Here is a 21,325-nt window from a genome sequence, read left to right as displayed (position 1 = left end):
GTAATAAATAACAGGACTATCCACATGTTTCAATTTTCCTCGTGAAGAAGTTCCCTGAAAATTCAATATTTGCTGACATGAGGAGAGAAATGTGATCGTCTAATGCTGTCCCGTCAAATAATTCACCTTTATTAACTATTCCCATTAACTCTGATGAATAAAGGCACAGGGATAAACGATGTGAATATTCTGGTAATTTTCGCCAGTAAAAATGTCTGGACAAGCGAAAAAATGATTGTCATTCAATGAAAAATTTTCAAAATTGTACAGTCATAAATGTCCTACGATTTTCCTACGATTTTCCACCTGAGAGGATTTTCCCTCCACGTCACGTAAAATCCACGGCTGTCAGATAATTGATAATTGGTATATTGCCCAGATAAAATCCAGGGGGACATTTACACGTAACACGTAGGCACTGGGGGACCATCACTTGGAGGGAGGAATTTCAACCAGTTGGAGTCTCGTCTGGATGAGATGCGAAGAGGAAAGGGACAAACCATTGCAGTACAGACATTTCCCACGGGATGTGCCGGTGAGTCTTCCTCTGGGTTGTCACCTTGTTGCCATTTCCCTGGGTTTTGCCTATCCCTTCCGACCCTCACCCCACCCCCCGGACTCTTCTCACCCCTTCTCACTGGTACTCCTTATTCGCAAATCCTCTCCAAACTATCATTCGTCTTATTTCTTTCACTCAAGGGGTATCTCAAGTGGTCGTCCTTTTCAACTAGACGAACGATGTGGAAATCAATCTCGGAGACGAGAGAGGCACCACTCGGCGCCTCAATTTCGCGTTACCACCTGAAACTCCGCAGAGGGAGAAAAATTCGACGGTCCGTTTCATACTCGTTGGATTCTGCGGATTCAGAGGAAATATATAGAAGAGGATCACTTGCATTTGCGAATGGAGTCGATCGGTTGTGTCAATTGTATTGGGAATATCGAGACGGGGGTGGGAGGGTCATTTACACTTGCTTTAGATAAAAAGAAGAAAAGTGTTGAGATTTTTCTAAATTTTTGTTTCAAGCATTCATTGATGATGGTAACCTGGTTCCTATATTGAAATTCAAGGAGCTTCCTCACTAATAATTAAGAAATGGAGGAGATAATCAATGGAAAGAGGAAATTGCCATTTAATTATTTGATGGGATATGGCAATGGAATAGGAAAAGTTCAATGAAATCCATTTTGACAGGTCCATTGAAGAAACCAGTAAAAACAGACATTTGAAATTATTTGCAATAGTTTATGTCAAAGACAAAATTCTAACTCGTATCTCTCATTTCCAGCCTCTGAAATTTCCACTTTTCACCGCAAAATACGTTCCTCGAATTTCTTCAGGTGCATTTTGTCCCATTAAGAAAACCCTTCGTTCCGTAAGAAGTAGAAAGTAAGAAGTGAGCCCTCGAGAAGTTGGAATATAAGGAAAGAAGTGAAGTAGAATGGAAAAGCGAATTGAATTTCTCAGTGGGACACGGAGAAATAGAAAAAAAAAAAGAGAGAGAGAGAGAGAAGGACTCTCGAGCTGTCTGGGAGTAAGAGTCCGGCGTTGTGAGGGAGTTCTGATGAATGGAGGTAGCGATAAGGCCTCCAGCCATTCGTACACTGTCATCTCCCGCCAGAGTTGTCCCGATGTACTGGGTCGACTGTTTGCAATTGTTGATTCGTAGTTCAAAGATGCATTACATCCATTGAATTCTTTATCGCTGGGAAAAGACGATTCCCTTCGACTCGAGCGTTTGAATATGGGTGAATCGAGCTTAACAGGATATTAGTGACGCTGAATGAACAAAGAATATTTATTCTTCGTTTATTGAGACTGGCAGAGACCCTTCAACCTCGTGAAACTGATGTTCATCGGCCAATTAATGAATGACGAGACGTATTTTTGTTCGGAAACTTTATTCCATTTATTAATTGACTGGCATTGACACTTTGCTACTAGAATCCACATTTCTATTTTCAAATAGTTAGTGATAATCATTCTCATGTCAAATAGCAATTTAATCCTTGGAAGTTATACGTCCTTATTTAAGAATTGTTGAATATTGATGAGGTATACCACGAGTATTGTAAAATTATCGCATATCACTCGTTTCTGAAACTAAACTTTGCGATTACTAATTTCTCAATAAGCAGCCCTATAAGAATGTTTCCATTAGGAATCTCGAATAAGCTTCCTTCACTTCCAACTCCAGTGAAGACCAAAAATGATAAATTGAACGACCCAATCCAAGCTCAACCACCGCTGAGGTGCCCGCAAAACAACGACGTTCAAGCTGCGAAATTATGAAAGTTTCCAGACTAATTGTGAAACTTTGGTTGAAGCGATGCACAAAATTGCTCTGTCAGAAGGGAAAATGAGGAAGAAACCGAAAATGAGGGGGATAAAATTCACCTGAAGCTCTGCTTAAATATGGACAGTTATTCCATAACCAATGCGAAGTAAACATCTCCGAAATAAAAAGTTTCGTCTTAATGATCATTGTGAATTTGTATGACCGATGGAAATCTGAAAGCGTCGAGTTTCCGGGCCCATAGGCTTTGAGAAGCTTGAGAAATTTACACTCAACTATTTTCTCATCACCCTGAGGAAACTTTTGCTGGCATCGACGATCAACTTAATCGACACTTGTGTTGCAAGAATAAAGATAGTGCTTCGCACTTTCTTGGGGGGAATTGAGGCAATATTTTCCAAGTGGGCGATGATGCTGAAGCAATATATAATATCCAACTATCTTTTACAGTTATTTAGTACTAAAAACTATGGAGTAAACCATCCTCAATCACCAAAATTGTCAGTTAAATTGCATGAGAAAATTTGAAGAAAAAAATCCAATCATTTGGCATCAGTAAAAGAATATTTCACAAAGAATGATTATTTCTCAACATTCGGACTTGAAGAAATCATTGACATTGTCCAAATTAGCGAACATCTTTTGTTTTATTATTGGAATATTTTTAACTTGTGAAAATTGTATTTTTATAATTATTTATAAATCCCTCTCTAAACTTAAGTCTTCCCTTTTAATTTATCTTCAAAACGCCTTCTAAGTGCTCAATATCCATTTCAATTACTCAGATATCCTTAAAAAGCAATTGTGAAATATTGAAATAGAAACGAATGGGGAATGAGAAAATTATGATAAAATGAGTTCCGCGAACGAATCGATGTAATAGTATCAGATAAAATGAAGGAATTGAAGATCGAAAAGAAAAACGATAATTCCTTTTGCCGTTCGACGCCAATGATTTCTGATTAATCCACCAGATCCCTCGAATCGAATGATAAAATTCTACAGAACTCACGTTACACTCACGACCACACTTTTCTCTATTGTGCTAATACTCATCTGTGATACGAGATGGTTTTGGGTGGTGGCAGTGAGCTTTGCGAAATGGATCCCCGGGCATTCAATTGGCTTCAATGTACATTGTCGGAAATGATGCCTGGTTGAAATGCCACGAGCTTTGATGTTTCGCGTTTTGTTTCGCTATTATTCTAATGAATTTGAGTACTTACACATGTGGTAGAGGACGAGGTCACCATGATCGTTGCTGACAGCATACTTCTGGAAGGCACGATTCGTCGGGGCAAACACTGTTACCCCTCGGTGCTCGATTGTGCTCTTCGCTGCCTCGTTGTTCTGCAGGAGATGGAAGAACTGGAAACAAGAAAATTGACATTTTAATTGAATGAAAATACTCATTAATTCATGTTTCACGTTGGTCCAGTGACCACAGGTAGACTCCTACCATCCTCTAGAACCTTTCCCAATAAAACTCTTAGACCTTCCCCAGATCATTTTCCAAACTCTTCCCCAATTAACCAAATACCCTCTTCACTGAATTCCCATTCCTCAGTAGATAACATCTCCTCCAACGGACCAACGACAAACAATTAAATCGAGGACAACTGCATTTCTCCTCAGTTTCAATTTAGTGTTACTTTAAGTAATTATTTGTCAGGAAGATTTCCAAACAGGACTTGTATTTTAGTCGAAGAATAAAGATTCCGTAGAATAAGACATCTGTGGTTATTGGAATCCAACAAAAATTCAATATTGTTAAAAACAAATGGCTACATTCTCCGGGGAAGTAAGACTGAATTCGATTCCATGAAAAGAATAGAGTAATTCACAGAATAATTACATCAAACTGCTGGGAATATAGCAATTTTAAATAGGAAAAATGAAAGAATAGGGGTGTCGCACTTGCTATACATTGAGGTTGCTGTAGGAGTCTGGAAGAAAATTTCAAGTAAGAACAAAAAAAAGTTCCATTTGGAGGGAAAAGGGGTGAAAAGAAACAACAGGCTGAAGGAGGGAGATAGGGAAAGAGGGAGCTGACACGCTTAATGCATCGGGGCGAAAAAGCAAGCGGGAATAAATAGGCCACACCAGAGAACGAGTGGAAGTGTAACGTCGAAAAACCAGTGGAGAACGGACGAGAGGACGAGGGATCCAGCGAAAAAAGTAGAATGAAGGGTATGAGAGTACCCTGAATTTATTCTCCCATTGGGGGTAACGCGGTGGTGTTTCAAAACGTACAATGAGTGGAGCTTAAGAACGGACCAAGTAATTTGTGAAATGTGACGGTAACAGTGGCTGACTGGAGAGCCAGTGAAACTTGAATATTAATTGTTTTAAGAGGGCTGAAACGATGAAATTGTCATTTGATGGGGTTTTTATTGGATAAGGGAGAGTTTTCGTGGGATTACATTCATATCCATGAATGCAATTTTTTCGCCATTTTTGTAGGAGAATGGAAGAGGGCATTTTTTAATCAAGAATATTGTTCTGTGCTCGGATGAGAGGATTTTTATGAAAGATAAAGGAAATGCTGCGATTTTTCGTCGAATATATTTTATTATTCAACGATGTGTGGACTGATAAACATTCTTTCTGTTATTTATTCTTATAGAAATTCATTTAAATGTGCATTCACAAATAATTGTCAAGTGCAGACTATTCTATGGAATTTAGTGATGCATTCAAATGAAATGGGGTTGGCACTGAGAATTATCAGAATATCAAATTATTATTCGTTCAGAACAATACAAAAGAATCGTTTGATTCTATATCTATATCTTCACTCATTAGAGTACAAACGCTCATATAAATCTCGAAAATTACGAAAATAATTGATAGAGTCCGAAGTGTGAAACTATTACCTTTGAAATCCAGTAAAATATCATCCTTTGTGATCAAACCCTCTGTAATTATTCCAACATTGTTCTCAAAGAAAAAAACCATTCAAGTGCCTTCACGAAAGGTACTCTTCCCTCATCGTACACCTTCATCATTCCTCTTCTCTTTACAACCCCTTTGTTTTGGATTCTTATACCAATTGAGTGGGCAACGGAGAACCCCATTGTCTCTTATCAGGGTTCTCCTTGTTCTTTGTAAGAGGAACGCCAATGCAATGGCACTAGGGAGAATATCAGGAGTAACTGGGGAGAGAGAGAAAAGGAAAAACCTCACGAGAAAAAGGAGAAAAATTCAGGTGTAAAGGTACACGGTGGAATTCAAAAGGTGTGTTCAATTTCAGATAGATCCGCTTTATTGCTCCTCGGCCGAGAGCCATTGATAATCGAACGTAAATCGAGCTACCTCGTTCGCCACCAGCCACCATTGCAACCCTCTAGTCCCTGTCCAACTCCCCCTGGTGTTCTCTTACTCCAATCTTTACGTGCCTTGTGCCCTATTAAATCCCGGTAATTCGGGGTGATTCAAGACTCTAGAATATTCACTACGGATCGTAACAAATTTCATGGCCACTCATTTCAATTGTTCACCGTTAAAAAAATCTGGTTAATCTATCGAAAATTCCCATTAACGTGGATTTAATTGACCGTTGTCTATGCCCTAAAAGGGTTAGGCCCGAAAAATTGCCTTATTTTAAGGCACTCACATTTTTACGTCTAACGTTTGAAATTATGTCATCTGGACGACGCATTTTCCCAGAACTATTCAGAAAAAAAAATCTTTGGATTTCATAAACCATTTCCTTCCTCTTTCGGGTGTAAAAACTACCAGACGATTTCCAATACTCACCTGCCCCGTTTCCCCCCCGGGGAAGGTGGACATTTCGAGTTGCAGCTGATGTTATGGTAGCTATGACAGTATAAGTTCATGTATAAAGGGGTCCAAAGTGAGTCAAAGAATACAGAGTAGTCCTGTGGGTTTATATTGAAATTTGAGCCACGTATTCAATATAGAGACTTTTACTGCGGTTCGACGGGTTCACTGGGCGACCTCAACAAATATACCCGAGCGCACGACGAAGAAGGAGAGTGTGTTCTCACCCCCGCAGCACCATACCCCCCTTCGCATCCCTACCCCTCCCGCAACCCCGGAGTTATGGGTCTTTTTTCTAGAGCTGCCGTTCTCACTTCATAGACGTCTCTTTTCTCTTCTCCTCCTCTCTTTTCAAAAGCTATATCTATACACAACAGTGAAGCTATCAATTTACAATAGAGTGGCTCAACGATAGATTCAATAACGGCTCCAATAATGCGGCTAAAAGCGAGGGAGACAGGTCGAGGATGAAAGGGGAGAGTGAGAGATACAACAATATCCTCCCCTTCACCCCACCCCTCATTTTTATCCCGGAAAATACTCAATGTCCCACTGGGGCACAGGTCTGCTTATGGATGGAGATGTTACTCGAGCTGTCATAGGGCACCCCAGTGTTGTTTGCCAATGTCAATATGCCAGATTTCAGATTTTTATTGCAAATGGCAGGAGGGTCAACGCTGTAATTCATGGTGTGTCAATTAAACAGATCCATGGTAAGGGCAACAGGCCAGAAATTCCGCGAATTCCGCTTTATTTGGAAGTAATTAATCATTTTTGATTATTAAGATTTCATTATTCTCTATTCAGGATGTATTACGCACCGACGAAACCAAGCAGTAATTGCTCTTGGTCACGATACACACCCATTACTCAAGGCCACTCTCAAGCACTTCAACCATCAACCGTATAAAAATAAATGAGAGCACCGCCTCATTACTTATTTCGCTTCGCTAAAAAATAATTCATTACCTTCTCTTTTTTTCCAACTTCTCATTAATAAAGGGAGGGAAACTTTTCGTCGAGCTTTTCGGATGGAATTCAGCGCCATTTATTACGAGATAAATTGATAGGAATTTACAGCGGAAGTCAATTCGCTCTGGATTTAAAATCGCCTCGGGTGAAACAGAATGAAAGGGAGGAGCGGTAGAGGGGAAGGGTTTTCGGTGTGAATCATAGTGCTTTATTTATATTACGGCTGCGCGGAAATGAGGGAAATATTCAATGCTTCAGTTAAATATGAATTTTGTCTAAGGGGGCTTTGATGGTTAACGGGAGGCGTATACGAGGGAACGTGGAATAGAACCAGCGCGACATTCGGGGATGTAATTGCAGGAGACTATGGGTGACTCGAGGCGTCACATCGAGTTATCCGCACCCCTCTTGCAGGCGTGAGATAAAGTAAAACATCTTATGGAATTTTTGATGAGGAAATTTTGTATTTCAACGCAGAGTGGAACGGGTCGTTTGGATGTCGAGGGGAAAATTCTCTTGTCTCAACTGTCACGAGGGAATTTATTCTTTTGGAGAATTAAAGCCCGAATGGAGGGGAGAGTATTTTTGGAGGGGATTAGGAAGTGATGGGTGGGATTTGTTTGGGATTGACATTGTCTCGAATAACTTTGGAGCGTTTCCGGTTGGCAGTAAAATTAACGAAATTTCTTTTTTGTGGAGTACATGATATCAATTTCGTATTCAATGTCAAAACGTTCGGGTTAGAGAAAATTTAGAAATGAAGAATATATGATAAAGATATGTTGAAAGATAAATCGATATAATTTAAGACGTTTTTCATGTCTGAAACTCAATCCATTTGACAAAACCCCCGTGTTCGAATTTTCCAGTACCCTGTAAATTACATTTCACCTCCTAAATTATTCTCACACTTCGTTAAATAAGAATTCCCCCGTCAATCGAATCAGCCCCACCTACCACCCATCGCCATTCTCCAAGAGACATCCCCCTGATCCCATTGACCCCGTTGACAACGCTCGGGTGTTGTTGACTCTCAAACACCATCAGATAGCTCAAGATGACGCATCCGGAAAACCGGAACGCCTTGATATATAGCACCAACTCGGGCTGCTGCGAAAAAGACGAATGGTCATTGTTGATCTAACCGAGTGACCAAAGAAATGGAAATACCCCGGCTTTTCAAGAGCCACCGACGGTGAAGGGAGAATTGAAAAATCCGGACATTGCTGGTAACCCACGCCCATTCACTCTTCTGTAATTTCTACCGGGTACTCACTCAAGAACCATTGATCAACGTTTCATGTCAAGTTCGTGATCGTTACTTCCACTTTCTTTGGTAAGACGAATGGCCTCGGAATGGATACTATTTTATAACCAGTCATTTTCATTCATCACCGGAAATTTATCATTTCAAATAAACTGATGAGAAAAAGAGTAATTTTATCGAGTGTTATTTTCTGACCGACCGAATATTATATAATTGAATTGACAAACATTACTCAGCAAACATTACTATTGTTGATTGAAAACCGTTCATGTTTTGTTCATTGCAAACAATCGAACGAAATTGAGCCGATGTACACTTCAATTTTTCCCCATCAAATCATAACTTTGAAAGAGAGAACCAGCATTTCCCACAAATTAATTAAAAAATTTACCATCGAATAATGATTGAATTAAATTAGATTATTTTATCGGAATTAATATTTCCCGTCAGTATGGGTCCTCAAATATTTCCCCACCCCCCGTTGGGCTTTTCCGAAGAAAGGAGAAATAGAAAAATTGCACGAAAGACAAAACTTAACATTGAATAAAAATAAAATCGAAAATTTTTCGTTGTAGATTGTCACTTGAAAGTTAGCACTCGATAGGGCACACAGCTTTTGTGTCACATTCTTCAACAAAGAAATGTACGCGAAATGACGTGGTTGGAATACCTATCAGCACTTTACTCGAGCGTGATGCCGAGTGACAAAAGAAATCGGCAGATTTTTTCTGTTTCAAGGAACGGAATACGAATGCCTCGATAGACGGTTGGAATTTATTGTCGAGGATTTGGTACTTCACTCGATGATTCAATATTTCGTTCGGTTCCACACGTAGAACATGCCAATCAGTATATACGAATTGCAGTTCACGTTTAATCGAATCAACTTGTTAGTGATAGTGAATTAATGACTAGAGCTGAACGACGTCGGGCCATGGGAATTCATGAGGGTAATTCTTACCGTACCCGGAGAATGTCAAATATCACAAAAGTGAGAAATGTCCATTGAATCATCACAAGCATCAGGAAGTGCTGACAATAATAATAAAAATTATTGTCACATGCAGAAGAGAGCGCAATTAAAATAATTGGAATTCCTAATGATCTCAAATTAATATAAGATTAATAAAAAATTCATTTTCATCCGTGGAATGAACCTTCATTGAGGACAGACAATTAATTTTCCTTTCATTTCCGTGACGATTGATTAAGCATTTCCAGTTAATTTGATTACAAAAGACGACGTGACTGGAATAACTCGAGCAATGTGATAATTTTATCGCGAGGAAATCTATGGGAATGAAAAAGTCTGGAGTAATTTATAATGTCAATTTCGTGTTGGTGTTTGCCGAGTCAAGTTCAACAACAGACAAACGATTTTCTCCATTTTGTCCGTGGAATAGTGTGCCGTAACAGGCCGTCATTTTCATTCAACATCGGTTGGAATGGACACTGATACTATTCTCGAGAAACGATTGAAAGGTTTTCTACCTTCTATTTCTGTTTTCCAGTTGGTTTTTCCATAGTGCAGTACTGCGTCTCGGAGTTTTCAATCCATCGAGTCGCATAACCACTCGAATGGTCGGATTTATTTCTCCATTCCTTCAGCATGATAAACTTTTTTGAAAGACAAATATCTCAAAACAGTCAATTATTCGCAAATAATTATTTTCCTGTCATTCCAACTGTAATTGAACGAAATAAAAATTTCTCATGTGTCAGTTACTGGGTGTCGATGTAAGGTTTATGGATACGAAATATATGAGATTGTGACACTTTTTATCGTGTCATAGAACTCGACTAATACCTTTTGAATTCATGTGGACGTCGAAAAGTGCAAAAACCAATTGTCTTCTCCGTCTGAGCCATAAATTTCACAATTGCCAGATCTTCCACTTCGAAAAGGATTTGTGATAGAGTTGAGCCACTCATCCCCCTCTGTCCTGAAGTACTTCACTTTTATTTGTATTCGAATATAAATTTATTCAACCAACTATTTTCCCTACCCTCCTGAAAACAATTCTCATCTCTCAACTTTTCAAACTCCATTTACCTCCCAGAAAGCGCTGTTGTCCACCGTTTTGCTCCCTTCCTTCAAGCGAAAATTCATTTCTGGGAGCTGACACAGGGTCCAGGGGATGCAAAGTGAATAAAACTTTGCGCTTCGATAGGGCCACTGAAAACCTATAGGACAGACCGGATCTTGTATACATAAAAAACTATCCCTTTTTCACCTCTTTTACTCTAGAATGGATGCACTCGAAAAAAAGCCCCCGAGGCACTTCTCTGACGTTCTCGTTAATCCAATGTAACGAATGCAAAGGGTGAGGGCACATCAAATGAAAGTAATGGAATACATTTCCTTTAATGAAGAGAAAGCCGTGTGTAATTCACCTTCTTCCATTCGAAGACGTCTCGAGAACTCCTTTTCTGTTCCTTCTCCTCCGACCCTCTACTTCGAAAGATTATTTAGATTTTATTTTTTTTTTCGTGCTGCCTTTCGTGGATATAGGGGATGTTACCTTGAGGCGAAAACGTCGGGCATTTGTAGGACATTAAGCATCATGACAGGCGCTCGTCCAGCCTCAGGCATTCTGGGATTAAACGACAACTGTCGGGGGAACGAAATTTTCTTTTACTGAATACACAGTCAGCAGAACGGGCGTGGCAGATGTCTCCCGAATATCGAGGTCTCCATCATTCGTCAAGATTTTTTTTCAACTTGTGTATGTAAACTCGAGACTTGCTCCAGACTTGTTCATCGGGTGTAACGAGAAGGAATAATTTTTAAATGACCGAACAACGAATGAATTACTCCAATTTTCACGAGTGTAAAAATAAATTCAGAAAATTCTCTCTGTAATAATTTCGCTGAAACTGCTTTTCATCAATAAAACTACTGTTCAAATTTACATGCCGGAGAAATCATGGAAGCGATATGGATTTGATGTTATGTGAACCATAAAGCGAGCCCGATGGAACAGAAAATACTTCAGAACACGTTCTTTCCCTTACTCTATTAGAAAAAAAAGACCAACCATATCATAGACAACTGTCTTGGTGCGACACCGGCTGGTGAGAATCCCTCTTTCATCCCTCTATAAAAATTTTAACCATCCCCAAATGACGAAACTCCCGTCATCCCTCTTTCTCTTCCTCCCCGACCCCTCGTGCTTCCGCCTCTTTATCCCCCAATATTGGTAAAGGTTCCAACGAGTGCCGGAGAATGCCAGGATCCAAAGAGAAAAGGAAGGAGGCGTCATAAAAGTGTTGGTACCTTGAGGTAGGGGGGTGGAAAGGTGGAAAGTTATCGAGTTTGCTGGGAGAGTGGAGGAGCAGCGGAGTGCGAGCGATAAAGATGTCGCCAGAAAAATTCGCAAACCTATATATATATCCTCTCAACACTCTCCCCTCTTCTTACACTCGCTATCCTATATAACTTTGAGCTGATGAACTCCCCCTCCCCCGCCTCTCCCCTCGCCAAGCACTGTACATTGCCATAAAAATACATTTAGAAAGTTCCGTCATTAATTGGTTATTCTTCCAAAACTTTTCCCTCGGAAAACGGAACGGATCTTCCGCCTCATATTCCAAGTTTCATATTTACACTGTTAAAAAAAAATTTGGCTGTATTTTCTGTGAAAAAAAATCTTGAATTGGCTTTGAAGGAATAAGTCAGTGGAATTTTCTCTGAAAATTCAAGTAACTTTGTAATTTCTTGGCCGCTGAAGACGAATTTTTTTTTTAAATTTTCTGCTGATACATTAGTCTCGAAAAAATTTCGAGAATTTTAATGAATTCCGAAAAAAAAATCAGTAAATGCCAATAATAATTATAAAGAGAATAACAAGAGGCTTTTTGCCAAATAATAGTAGAATTGACAGGGACTGGGGGAGGGTTCGAATTGAAAATCCGTTCTAGAAAAATGTATTCAGTTAAGGGTGTGACCCTCCGTGTAGAAATGGGCCTTTGGGTAAAGCCACCCTGTATCCCCGGCTTATTGAGTTGCAAGTTTGATTGCAAGTATGTTTGTTCAACGTGAAATGAACGAGAATCGCCAGAAACGGAGGAATCAGAGAAATCTGGAGAGGAATAAGAAGGTTAAAGAAGAGTTCAGAGGAGTAACTGGCGCAAGTTTTCATGGGTAGCACTGGAAAACCATCACCTGGGCCACTCTCTCTACATCTGGACCTCTACCAATTAAAACTTGCTCGAGGTTTGATTTATCGAGCGACTTTGATTGCTGCTCCGAGTAGGAAACTCGGCAAAGTCCACTAGAATATTTTTTTCCTCAACTCCTCCTCACCCCTCTCCTTCGCCCAACCCGTTCTTTCACCAATTTTACACTTCCACGAAGACTCAATCTATGACAGAAATGGGAAAAACTTATGATTGCGATGTTTCAGAGGCTGGCGCTTTCAATTTCATGTCATTTATTTTTTAATTGTTTTCCAATGATCGCAAATATATTCAATGGAGCACAATGAGAAAAACCAATCAATTTTAGCGAAACATTATAAGTGATGAACAAATTCATTTGTAAACAAAATGGAAGGTTGCCATCAACATATCGGGTGGATAATGACAAAATTTTGATTTTTGAGACATATATTAAATTTTCTCGAATCATATTAGTCAATTTTCTTGAAACAATCTATTTTCCTCCATCAAATATTCTCCCGTAATATATTCAGGCGAGAAATGTAAATACATTGCAATCGGAAAATCCCCAAGAAGACAACAAACAAATGCCGGAAAAAAAAGTTGGTCCTCCGGAAACAATGCAAAACAGCTTGACTGAATTTCGTTCTCTCCCAAAGAAAACACCAACTTATCCCCTCAAAACTCTTGCATTCTTGTAGCATCCCGTGAGAACAGCATGCGGTATCTCCTCAAACTCTTTTTACCTTCCTCGTAACAAAACAAGAAGAGGAGTGTGTGCGGTGGGTTGTATCAAGCCGTGCATTTTCCGTGCCCCATGAATACTCTACTTATCGATAGTAGCGCACCAATAGTGCCCTCAAGACCATCACTCGGCAGTGAAAAAGAGATGCGCAGGGGCTTTTCCAGGCAGAGAGCTGCTTCTCGATATGCGTTGGGGGAGGGTCGGATAGAATTACCCCGAGTCTATAGGTAGATTTTTTTTTTTATCTGCTTGGATTTTTTTTTGTGGTTATACTCATGCATGCATCAGCGTCTCACAAAAATCCATTATTTCTATGGAGGATATCAATTTTTTAACCAGTGAGGGGAAACCGGATGATAGGAAACGTGCCTGTAATGAGTGTTCTGCATCGACCCGGAAAGAACATCAATTATTGAGTAAAAATATCCCTAAAAATTTGAATGAGGGATAAAACCTTTCAATAATAACAGAGAACTACAGTGAAATTGGAATGGCCAATTCACAGTCAAATTAAAAATTGCTTGACAGCAGGAAAAGAGCAATTCCCCTCGGTCACTTGAATTACAATTTTAGTGGAAATGAATTTTACGTGGCACTCATGACGGATTACAATAAAATAATCCAGAAAAAACTTCGGATTTTCCCTACATTTTACGAACTGGAAAAATAAATCCTCCCCCGCAATAAATCTGTCTCGACCGAATGAATTTGTAATGATATTTTTTTACCTGTAGCCGTAAATTTTCCCAATCAGATGTTAGTGATTTTTTTGGTCAGAAGGAACGAGCAGATATTTAAATATCACGCGCTGCGGAGCCACATGAATGGGAGCAGATGGGAACACCAACTCATTCGTCGTATCTCTTTCACCCTTTCCGCCACCCTCGGCTGCTGTGACCAGAGCCATCCTCTAACAAAGCCGCAGAACTATAATTTTCAACTGTCAGGGGGCGGAATGTGATTATAATGTGCATTACATTTCATTTGAGAAAGTGTCCCTGAGTTGTATGAATTTTTCATTGTTCGGATTTTAATAAATACCTCCTGATAAAATATCGACACAAAAAAACGCATAAATGAAGGTATACAATTAAATAAATAAATAAAAAAATTTTAAAAATATGCAGAATATCCAGTCACAACTTTTCATGTTTGGTTGTCATAAGGAAGACTTCTCGTTAAAATTACCACGGATAATTCTCGACCATTCTATTCAATTGAATTATTGAGGAAAGACACTCGTCGAAGTAGTAATTTAATCATACTATCTACTAATTCACATTGTTCCCAATTGCTCTCAAATTGGTAGAAACTAATCTAACGTATCTTCAAGCTTGTTAATGATAATTGAACCTCCACCTGTAGCATTCGTATCACCATATACCAGGAGCAAATAGTTTTTGCTCTCATTCACTTTAGCCCAATACCATGGCGTAGGGTTTGCCTGTGATCGTATAATATAATGGCGGTAACACGTATGGTAAAAACTTTTTGTCAAAGTTGCGAGGCGCGTGCAACCATCACACCAAACGCTGGGGTGGAATTTCTTGTCTTAGCGATTGCCAATCGAGTCTAAAGTTTCTGTTCTCCCGATAATCATCGCTTGAACGTCAAACAGTTCTTCAATAGTGGTGGACTTTTGATATAAAATGAGGGAATTTCGTCTTTGGGTGGGAATTAAAAATAATTTTGGGGAAATCAATTTCGCGTCATACCTGATCTTGATGATCCTCCCTCCCCATACTAGTAATCAATCAATAATATTAAAAAAAAAAAAGATCTGGAAGCGATCGACAGTTGAATGATTAAATTAATTGTTTTCCTGATAAAGACAAACAATTTCTTTTTTACTGTAGATAGATTTTTTTCAATTGAAAAATTCAGGAAATTTTTTCTTGATACTCTTAATTCCGTCCTTTTGCGTGTCTATTCCCCTCCAGAATTTTTCATTACTCACCTGGAACAGAAAAAAAATTAACATATTAATTTTTGTCATACTCAAACTAAAAAAGTGGTTAGTGAACCAGTGACATGAATAACAGTGTATCCAAGTATCCATTCAAATAAAACGTTTTGTCAGACCCGTTGCAGTGTGAATTATTATTTGAAGGAGCGCGGTGGGCCGTTTTTGACCCGGCAGACCGTTGTCATCACCTTCTGATTTATGCGCCAGCCCCTCTTGATCGTTCTCCACCCTCCATAGCCCCCTATTTCATTGAAATGCCCCGCTGGCTCACCGCGGCTCCCACCCGCTGGTTTCTTTCATTGGGTTTCAAATAGTGGAAGATCTGTCATTGGTTAAATGTAAGCAGGGGGACAGGAACCGGCGGAGTTTTCTGGGATATGCACTTTCCACCCCTTTTGCCACACATAAACGCGACTCCCGCGGGGGGTGAAAAATGATACGCCGTCACAGCTTCACACTCCACACGGGGTGACGCGGGGAACGGGGGCTATAAAAAATGGAGGGAACTGTCTCATCCTTTCGTGTTTAATTTTTTGGAAAATTGGGGTGTGTCAGGAGGGTGGGTGTTTAAATATACAGGACGTGGGAGTGATGGGGGGCAGGGGGATTAAAGAGAGATGATCGATTTTTAATTGAATGGTGGACATTTTTCAACTCAACATTCGCCAGATTTAGAGATTCAAAATACCATGAAAATTGGTGCGCGATTGAAAACAGTTCATCAATTTTTTTTATCCATCACTAGTTTTCATCAACCTGTCTCCATGAATAACAACCATCGGGAATGTAGGAGATTTGTACATGAATATCGGGAGATGAGTAATTTTTAATTTCCAGCAATAGTAACTGTTGGTTTAGATTTTCAAAATTTTGAAACTTTTTATGAAGTTCGTACTCCATGAAAATTCATCAACGATTCAGAATTATTCTTTTAGATTTCACGTATTCATGTTGATCGTCGATTGAATTTTTGGTGTGTAACTCATTTTAACACTGTGTTTATGGGTGTATAGGGAATAATTTTAATAGTTTTCCCATGTCAGTACAAACCGGGTGAAAAAATTATTTCCTCCGAAAAGCGGTATGTTCCATTGAAAAGATCTTCTATCGCGTTAAGTAAACTTATAGGTGGAGGAAAAAGAGAGCTCTCACGGGAGCATTACAATATTTGCAATAATAAGTATTCTCATGAGATATTCATGTCCTCCAGGTAAATACATTCGTACTACCGGGAAGTATATGAACTACAGAGGCTCCAGTATTATCAAGTCAATGTTATTCAGTAATGTACATCTTTATCCAATAAACAGTTATAGTTTTTATGGAGCACAGGGTAATTTTCAAGAGGAAATTCCAGTTAGTTCATTATCACATATATATTCTCCTTGGTTGCTGCATTATGTCCAACCCCATACCACCATACAAAAGTCAGCGCCATCAAGGCTGAGTATACGTATGCAATATTGACATGAAATTATCAAACAGATCCCCATAATCAACCATAAGACTCACCCCAGTCATAATATTTCAGAAGGAATCACTCAAAGTTTTTCAGATCATATGACTTCACTGATTTAACGACCGATTTCAGGTAATTTCAACTGAGACTAGCCCTTCCATAATTACCATGAAGCATACTATTTCTTCCGGCTAATACGTCCAAATTCTTGTTGCAATATTTTCCATGATCTCGATGAAATCTCCCTCCCCATCAAAGATTACCTCTCCTCCCATCAAATTCGGTGATTTCTGTCCAGTAAATCAGTTCCATTTCATGACCTATTCACCCATAGCACATATAGATTTTTCAGCAGAGCTAATTTTCCCTCCCAACGTACACTCGGCTAGTTGGATATAAAATACAATAGCCCTCTTGGCTATCGAACAATTACATTCAAGTTTTCTTGAAATCCCATTGATTTTCGCCCTCTTGTTCACCAGAAGGGCAAGAGTAAGCCCCCGAAATAGGCCGATATTACTCCCAGTGGCGAGATAAAGATAACAAAACGCTTCTGGACTAGTCATTTCATCCCCTCGCAATGTTCAAGTGCTCACATATACATATATACCCCTCCCTTCCACCCCTGTTCTCCATTATCCGTGGAGCTCATCGTTGCGAAGAAGTAGATGAGCACTGGATGTGCATGGGGGTAAAAATAGGAAGCACTAGGATCAGCTAATCTCGTCATTGGAATTGGGGGTGTCGTTTCGGTCGTATTCGTTTATATCTTGAGACGTTAGTGCTCCATACACTCTACACACTCGATTGATCCCCTTTTCCACTCCCCTCCGCACAATTTTATCCGCCACGGCACGAATTATTCACAGCGAACTCAGCCGCCCGGAAGAATCTCATTCACTGAAAGTGCTAGCGCATTTTTTCATTGTTAATGGATTGATGTATGGCACATCCATATCGTGATGTAATAAGAAAATGTTCCCAATTGAATTTTGGGAACTGGGGATGAGCGGGAAAAATTATGAGGAGGATATACACTATATACGGTGAAATTGATTTCTATTGGTATTTTATTCATGTCACGTAAATATTTTCATCTCTTTATCTATCGTTTTTATTTTCATTTCACTGCGAATCGAGATTTTGTAGAAAATCTCATCACCTCATTTTGTATGAAACCCGTGTTTGTTCGGTATGAGGGAAAGTTATAAAGTAAATGACTTGATGGAAATAAATTTCATGTATTTGCCATAGATTGAAGACGTGTAGATATTTGCAGCAAATATTATGGTTTCATTTTCAGGAAAAATTCTGTAATTTTTTTTTAATTGATCGCAAAGCAAAGGTAAGTCATTTCTTTTTTTTAATGGCCAGACATAAATGAATAGATCTTGCGGTATATACTGACCCTTGAGGAATTTATCGTAAAATGTATAATTCATCTACTGAAAATAAATATTTCGAAAAACAGCAGGCAACGAACGAAATTAAATTAAGAAAAAAATGCCATCCATTTTGTGTATCAAATGATATCTATTCATTCGATTCGAATGCGTCATCTCTCTGTATGGTAATCATTAGACTAAAATGTTCCCGACGGTAACCCTTCATTGGTCGTCTGATGTCCTCCATCAACATTATTTTTCCCTCGCAAATATTTGAATTGAACGTTCGCGGGGTGTCTCATTAGTCCCGTTGATTCAGCTTCACAATAATAGGGTTATCGGCCACAAATACTTTGTTTCCACTTGTCATTTGATGAATTGAGTCCAGTGAAAACACACTCGGATCGTTAATGAGTCGTGTATACCAATGCCCATATGGGACGCTTCCACCAGTACCTCGCAAAGTTCTCATTAGCACTGGCTGCTGCAAACCACGTACCGTAATCGTGGTCAAATAAAGAAAAAAAGAGAGAAAACTAAAAACAAGAGCATCTAATCCTCTTGTTAATGGTGGGATTCCTTTCCTCGAATAGGATACCGAGGTTTTTAAAAATAAATTGCAGCCATTAAAGCCACAAGGGGTGTGGGATGTGGAGGAGGGGAAAAGGGAGTTATAACTTCTGGTTCCGATAAAACGGATTTTTGAAGCTGGAAAAGGGGAGAAAATATAAATGTTCGGGGAAAAATACGTGAGCCGTTAAAACACAATCTACACGTTTGACGGGGATATTTCGCAGTTGAGGATCGAACTCATGACAGAGTCGGTGAGTAGCGCTGACGCTCGTGGAAGGGGTGGTAAAAGGGGATTATCCGTTAGTTAGACGGACTTGGGTGAAAAGTCTTGTAAGCCGAAAGAAAAATCTGAGTGAGGCAGTTTGATCTGTGGATTACGCGCGTCTTGGGTCGGGAAAATCCTTAAAGAATATTTTCAGGGAGTAATGAACGATATTTTTTCGTTCATTAGAATTGTAAATAAGGGTAAGGGTATAAAATTCCTCAGAGGAGGGAGAAAAATTGTCATGTATGTCGTTCGAAATATTCTATGCAAATAACTATGAATTCCCACTCACAACATTCCAGAAATATCTAACAATGCAATGGAACTGTGGATGCGTTCCACATCGCTTTCGTCATTCATTATTACTACTGAACCTCTCGAGGTGATCGCCAGAAGCATCATGAATTTCCATTGTGCATTAACGTAGGAGTGAGTTAAATGCTGTTTGAGTTTACCCTGTAAGAACTTCAGCCCGCGTTGAGTGAGTGAGAGGGTAAGTTTGCATGTTATATAGACATCAGGCGGTGCCGGAAAATCGTATAACTGGAAACGTGCCAAATGCCGGCATTGTTCCCTCAACTGGGAATAGGATGTGTCCTTCCAGCGACCTTCAACGGAATAACGGGAACGAGAATCACTGGGAATACGATTTAACCTGGATTTATGGAATCATTTGAAGTCAGTTGCATTCCAGAAAGTGTGTTGTATGAAGCTTCAAGTCATTAAAAGCCCGATGTAATCAGGTGGAATATACGTCATTTGGAAGTCATGATGTCTCTTTGATAGGGTATTACATAGAGGTAGAGTGGTGACTTCATAATCATCTAGTGTATACCACACACCATCACCTACGCGTTACCCTGTTACATTAATACAAACATTCACAAAATTCTTGTTGAAACGTTTCTGATGGTCGCACGAGAATAGTTCAAAATCAATGAAAATCCCATTACATTAATTCTAGTCAGGTAATTATACCATTTGCCACTCAAGATAATTTAAATTATGCTATAAATAGTATTCAATTTAAAATATCTGAGTGTAGCAGTCGTATTCTCTTTTGGAACTATCGGTTAGGAATCTCGAAGGAGGAGCGTAATCCCTTCACCAAAATCGTGGGCCAAATTTACTACGACTGCAGTTGAATTCTGTCTGAACTTCTGGCGCACTCTCGAATATACATCCCTACAATCCACTAACGATTAGGAAGGACAAACTGGGTTAACCGCATGGTGACGTCAAATCACGGCGCCCCACTCGACGAAACTGTAGCACACCCTCTCAACGATCACCAACAGCTCCAGTATTTTTTAGAGCGAACAGAACAATTCGTACAGAGGTGCCTTATGCACAGGCGAATATCCCGTCCTGAGGAAATTACACCCAACCCCGTCCACCACAGAACTCCCTTTGCTATTCGTCTTATGGTAGACGTATATGTTATGTACGTAGCCACTGCATGTGTTATTGTTGGATGAATTTTCGACAGTCTCGGGGAAGTCAAACAAGTCAGCATTTGCATTTGCGTTACATTCCAAAAGCAAATATTGTGGTATTCATTCTCGGATAATAGTGAGGGTTCAACTTCAACTCTAAAATTGTACGTGGAAATGAAAAATGTAGTATTTGAATTTTTAGCTAAAATAGAGTTTTTTAATAATCGATCACTCACTCCAATATTAATCAAGGATATAGTTTAAACAATTCCCGTGAAAAAAGAATTATAATTGGGGATACAACTGTCTGGTTGATAAAGACTAAATGGCCGGGAGTTTTTCTCCCACCACTTTTTCATCCACAATCGTCATTTCTAAATTCCCATTTCAGCAATACGTTACGCAGAATCAAACTCACCAAACTTTCCTCACCCTAACAATGATGATAATTTTCTGGTTATGTTCAACTTAATATACTCCATTCTATTTCGCTGAGAGTATTACATTCACAAAACAGGGATTTAATGCATAAACGATGTTCAGGTTTTGCCTTTGTGAATTCAATTATTTCTCGCTCTATTATTCTGCGTTCCTATGCTTTAGTTCTTCCGTCAACTTTCCACTCTGGCACTTTTGTTGCATCCCACAGCTTACAATTGAACTTCAGATGGAGTTAGGATATATTTTCAAAACTAATTCATCCCAAATTAATTAATTTATTAATTTATTTGTCAATTATTTCGCATTTCAGTGGTTCAGTAAATTATTCAGGTGCCATTGTACCTCGTGTAAACACAAATTGTTAGAGAATCAGATGGTGAATATACTGGACTCCCTGTCTATTCCCATCCCCCCTCCCCCCTCCTGGAATAGTACGGTTGTTTCACGTTAACCCGGAGATGTGTACACGCATTTTGGCTGCAAGCTTGTGTCCTGATTTATCACATATGTCGTTTTCCAGAATGAAATTTACTCGGGAATTAGTTTAGTTACTGTCACGAGATTGAACGATAGGC

The 21,325-nt window shown here is 39.3% G+C and overlaps 1 protein-coding gene across 2 annotated transcripts in view; it reads right to left on the bottom strand.

The window, feature by feature from the left end:
- Nucleotides 1–21,325, bottom strand: part of Fas1 (Fasciclin 1) — a 155,565-nt gene that overhangs the window by 51,570 nt on the left and 82,670 nt on the right. For both annotated transcript variants that reach the window (XM_064132582.1, XM_064132592.1), the window contains exon 2: nucleotides 3,524–3,665. In XM_064132582.1, the coding sequence (XP_063988652.1) occupies nucleotides 3,524–3,665 (142 nt within the window). The remainder of the gene's footprint in view (nucleotides 1–3,523; nucleotides 3,666–21,325) is intronic.

Source organism: Diachasmimorpha longicaudata, chromosome 1 (genome assembly GCF_034640455.1).
Source record: "Diachasmimorpha longicaudata isolate KC_UGA_2023 chromosome 1, iyDiaLong2, whole genome shotgun sequence".
NCBI lineage: Eukaryota > Metazoa > Arthropoda > Insecta > Hymenoptera > Braconidae > Diachasmimorpha > Diachasmimorpha longicaudata.
The sequence above is the reverse complement of the archived record's forward strand: the minus strand, read 5'-3'. Positions and strand labels throughout refer to the sequence as shown.